Genomic DNA, 1,970 nt, shown 5'->3' on the forward strand with positions numbered 1-1,970 from the left:
GTGTGTGAGTGTGTGAGTGTGTGAGTGTGTGAGTGTGTGAGTGTGTGAGTGTGTGAGTGTGTGAGTGTGTGAGTGTGTGAGTGTGTGAGTGTGTGAGTGTGTGAGTGTGTGAGTGAGTGAGTGTGTGAGTGAGTGAGTGTGTGAGTGTGTGAGTGAGAGAGTGAGAGAGTGAGTGTGTGAGAGAGTGAGTGTGTGTGTGTGTGTGTGTCTAGCGCTCTCAACATCACGACTAACAAACATTCCACTATGGAAATATCTCAATGACGCTGTATATGCCTAAATTATAAGAGTGTATGTATGTATTCAGAGTATATTTATATATGATTTGTCTTCTCTTTTCTCATGCTGGTAGTTTTGCTTTGGTTTTTAAGTGCTGCTTCTATTTCCTTTTGCAACAAAATAAAGTATCAGATTATTTTTTCTTCTCTAACTTCTGTTTTCTGGGCTTGTATGTCTTGTGTTTGATGGAAAGGTCAAGTGAACAAGTTTACTAAGATTTAACACAACTTCTATAAATGGTCAAACAGTATTCTGTATTGGTTATTAATACATTTATACACATCCACACACAACAGCTCACAGACAGCTTCGTTTACTTGTGAAATCATGAGAAATATCAGGGTTTCTGCGGGTCTTACAAGCCTTAGTTCACCCTTCAACATATTAAGGCCTGATAAAGTGTTCAAATTTGTTTTCCAGTTCAAATATCTAAACATCCTTAAATCCAGACACATTTACTGGAGATGCAGAATGAAGATAAGAAGGCTCATTCGAGAAATGTATCAAACTGAAGTGAGTTTATGATTAAAACAAGAACAAACATCTGTCAATGGGGGATGAAAGCCTGATTCACTTTGAATGAAGCTGATTTTTCATCGCTTGCTCGTTAATGTAATTATTCTTCATTAATCTAGTTCTTGACAGTAAACCGAATGCTACAGTAATTATGGTATGTGGGGCTTTTGCGCATAAATTTGCATGCATTGTTTCTATTAAAGTCCTGTTTTTGGCCGTATTTAACTACACCATCGCATTTCATCACAAACATGTTCTCATGTATGAACGCAGTGAGCAGCGCGGTGGGCGTGTCTACGAGCTGACGTCATGCGTCACGTGTCCGCGCGCCAGGAAGTGACTGTATCTGGACCTGTTTTATACATATATACATATATGTCTGATCTGGACACGAAAAGAAACGAAACGAGCGGACTGAAGATGAGTTCAATAATCCCAGAGACACAGAGGTAAAAGACATCTATTTACTGCGATCGCACTGTATTCATGCGGAATTCATAGACTGACACTGACAGAGAGAAGATTAGCTGTCATTACACTCATCAAGAACTGCATCTGCATATTCATTTATGACAGTATGTTTTCTCGTGATGAGCTGCTGTCTCTGCACACACACACACACACACACACACACACACACACTCTCTCTCTCTCTCTCTCTCACTCTCTCACTCACACACTCACACACTCACACACACACACACACACTCACACACACACAGACTCACACACACACAGACACACACACACACACACACAGACAGACAGACAGAGACACACACACACACACACACACACCCACACAGACTCAGACACACACACACAGACTCACTCACAGACTCACTCACTCACACTCACACACACACACACACAGACTCAGACACACACTCAGACTCACTCATTCACTCACACACACACTCACTCAGACTCACTCACACACACGCACACACACACACACACACACAGACTCAGACACACACACACAGACTCACTCACAGACTCACTCACTCACTCACTCACACACACACAGACTCAGACACACACACACAGACTCACTCACTCACACAGACTCAGACACACACTCAGACTCACTCATTCACTCACACACACACACATACACACACACTCACTCAGACTCACTCACACACACACACACACACTCACTCACACTCACA

General features: G+C 42.3%; 2 protein-coding genes across 2 annotated transcripts in view; both read left to right on the forward strand.

The window, feature by feature from the left end:
* LOC107566394 (AP-3 complex subunit sigma-1) overlaps window positions 1-1,970 on the forward strand; it is a 34,389-nt gene that overhangs the window by 9,482 nt on the left and 22,937 nt on the right. The window lies entirely within an intron of this gene.
* Window positions 1,094-1,970, forward strand: part of commd10 (COMM domain containing 10) — a 25,730-nt gene continuing 24,853 nt past the window's right edge. The window contains exon 1 of the mRNA XM_016251838.1: window positions 1,094-1,244. Coding sequence (XP_016107324.1) covers window positions 1,105-1,244 — 140 coding nt within the window. The 5' untranslated portion in view covers window positions 1,094-1,104. The remainder of the gene's footprint in view (window positions 1,245-1,970) is intronic.

The sequence above is a fragment of the Sinocyclocheilus grahami genome, unplaced genomic scaffold, assembly GCF_001515645.1.
Source record: "Sinocyclocheilus grahami isolate Dianchi unplaced genomic scaffold, SAMN03320097.WGS_v1.1 scaffold1072.1, whole genome shotgun sequence".
Lineage (NCBI taxonomy): Eukaryota > Metazoa > Chordata > Actinopteri > Cypriniformes > Cyprinidae > Sinocyclocheilus > Sinocyclocheilus grahami.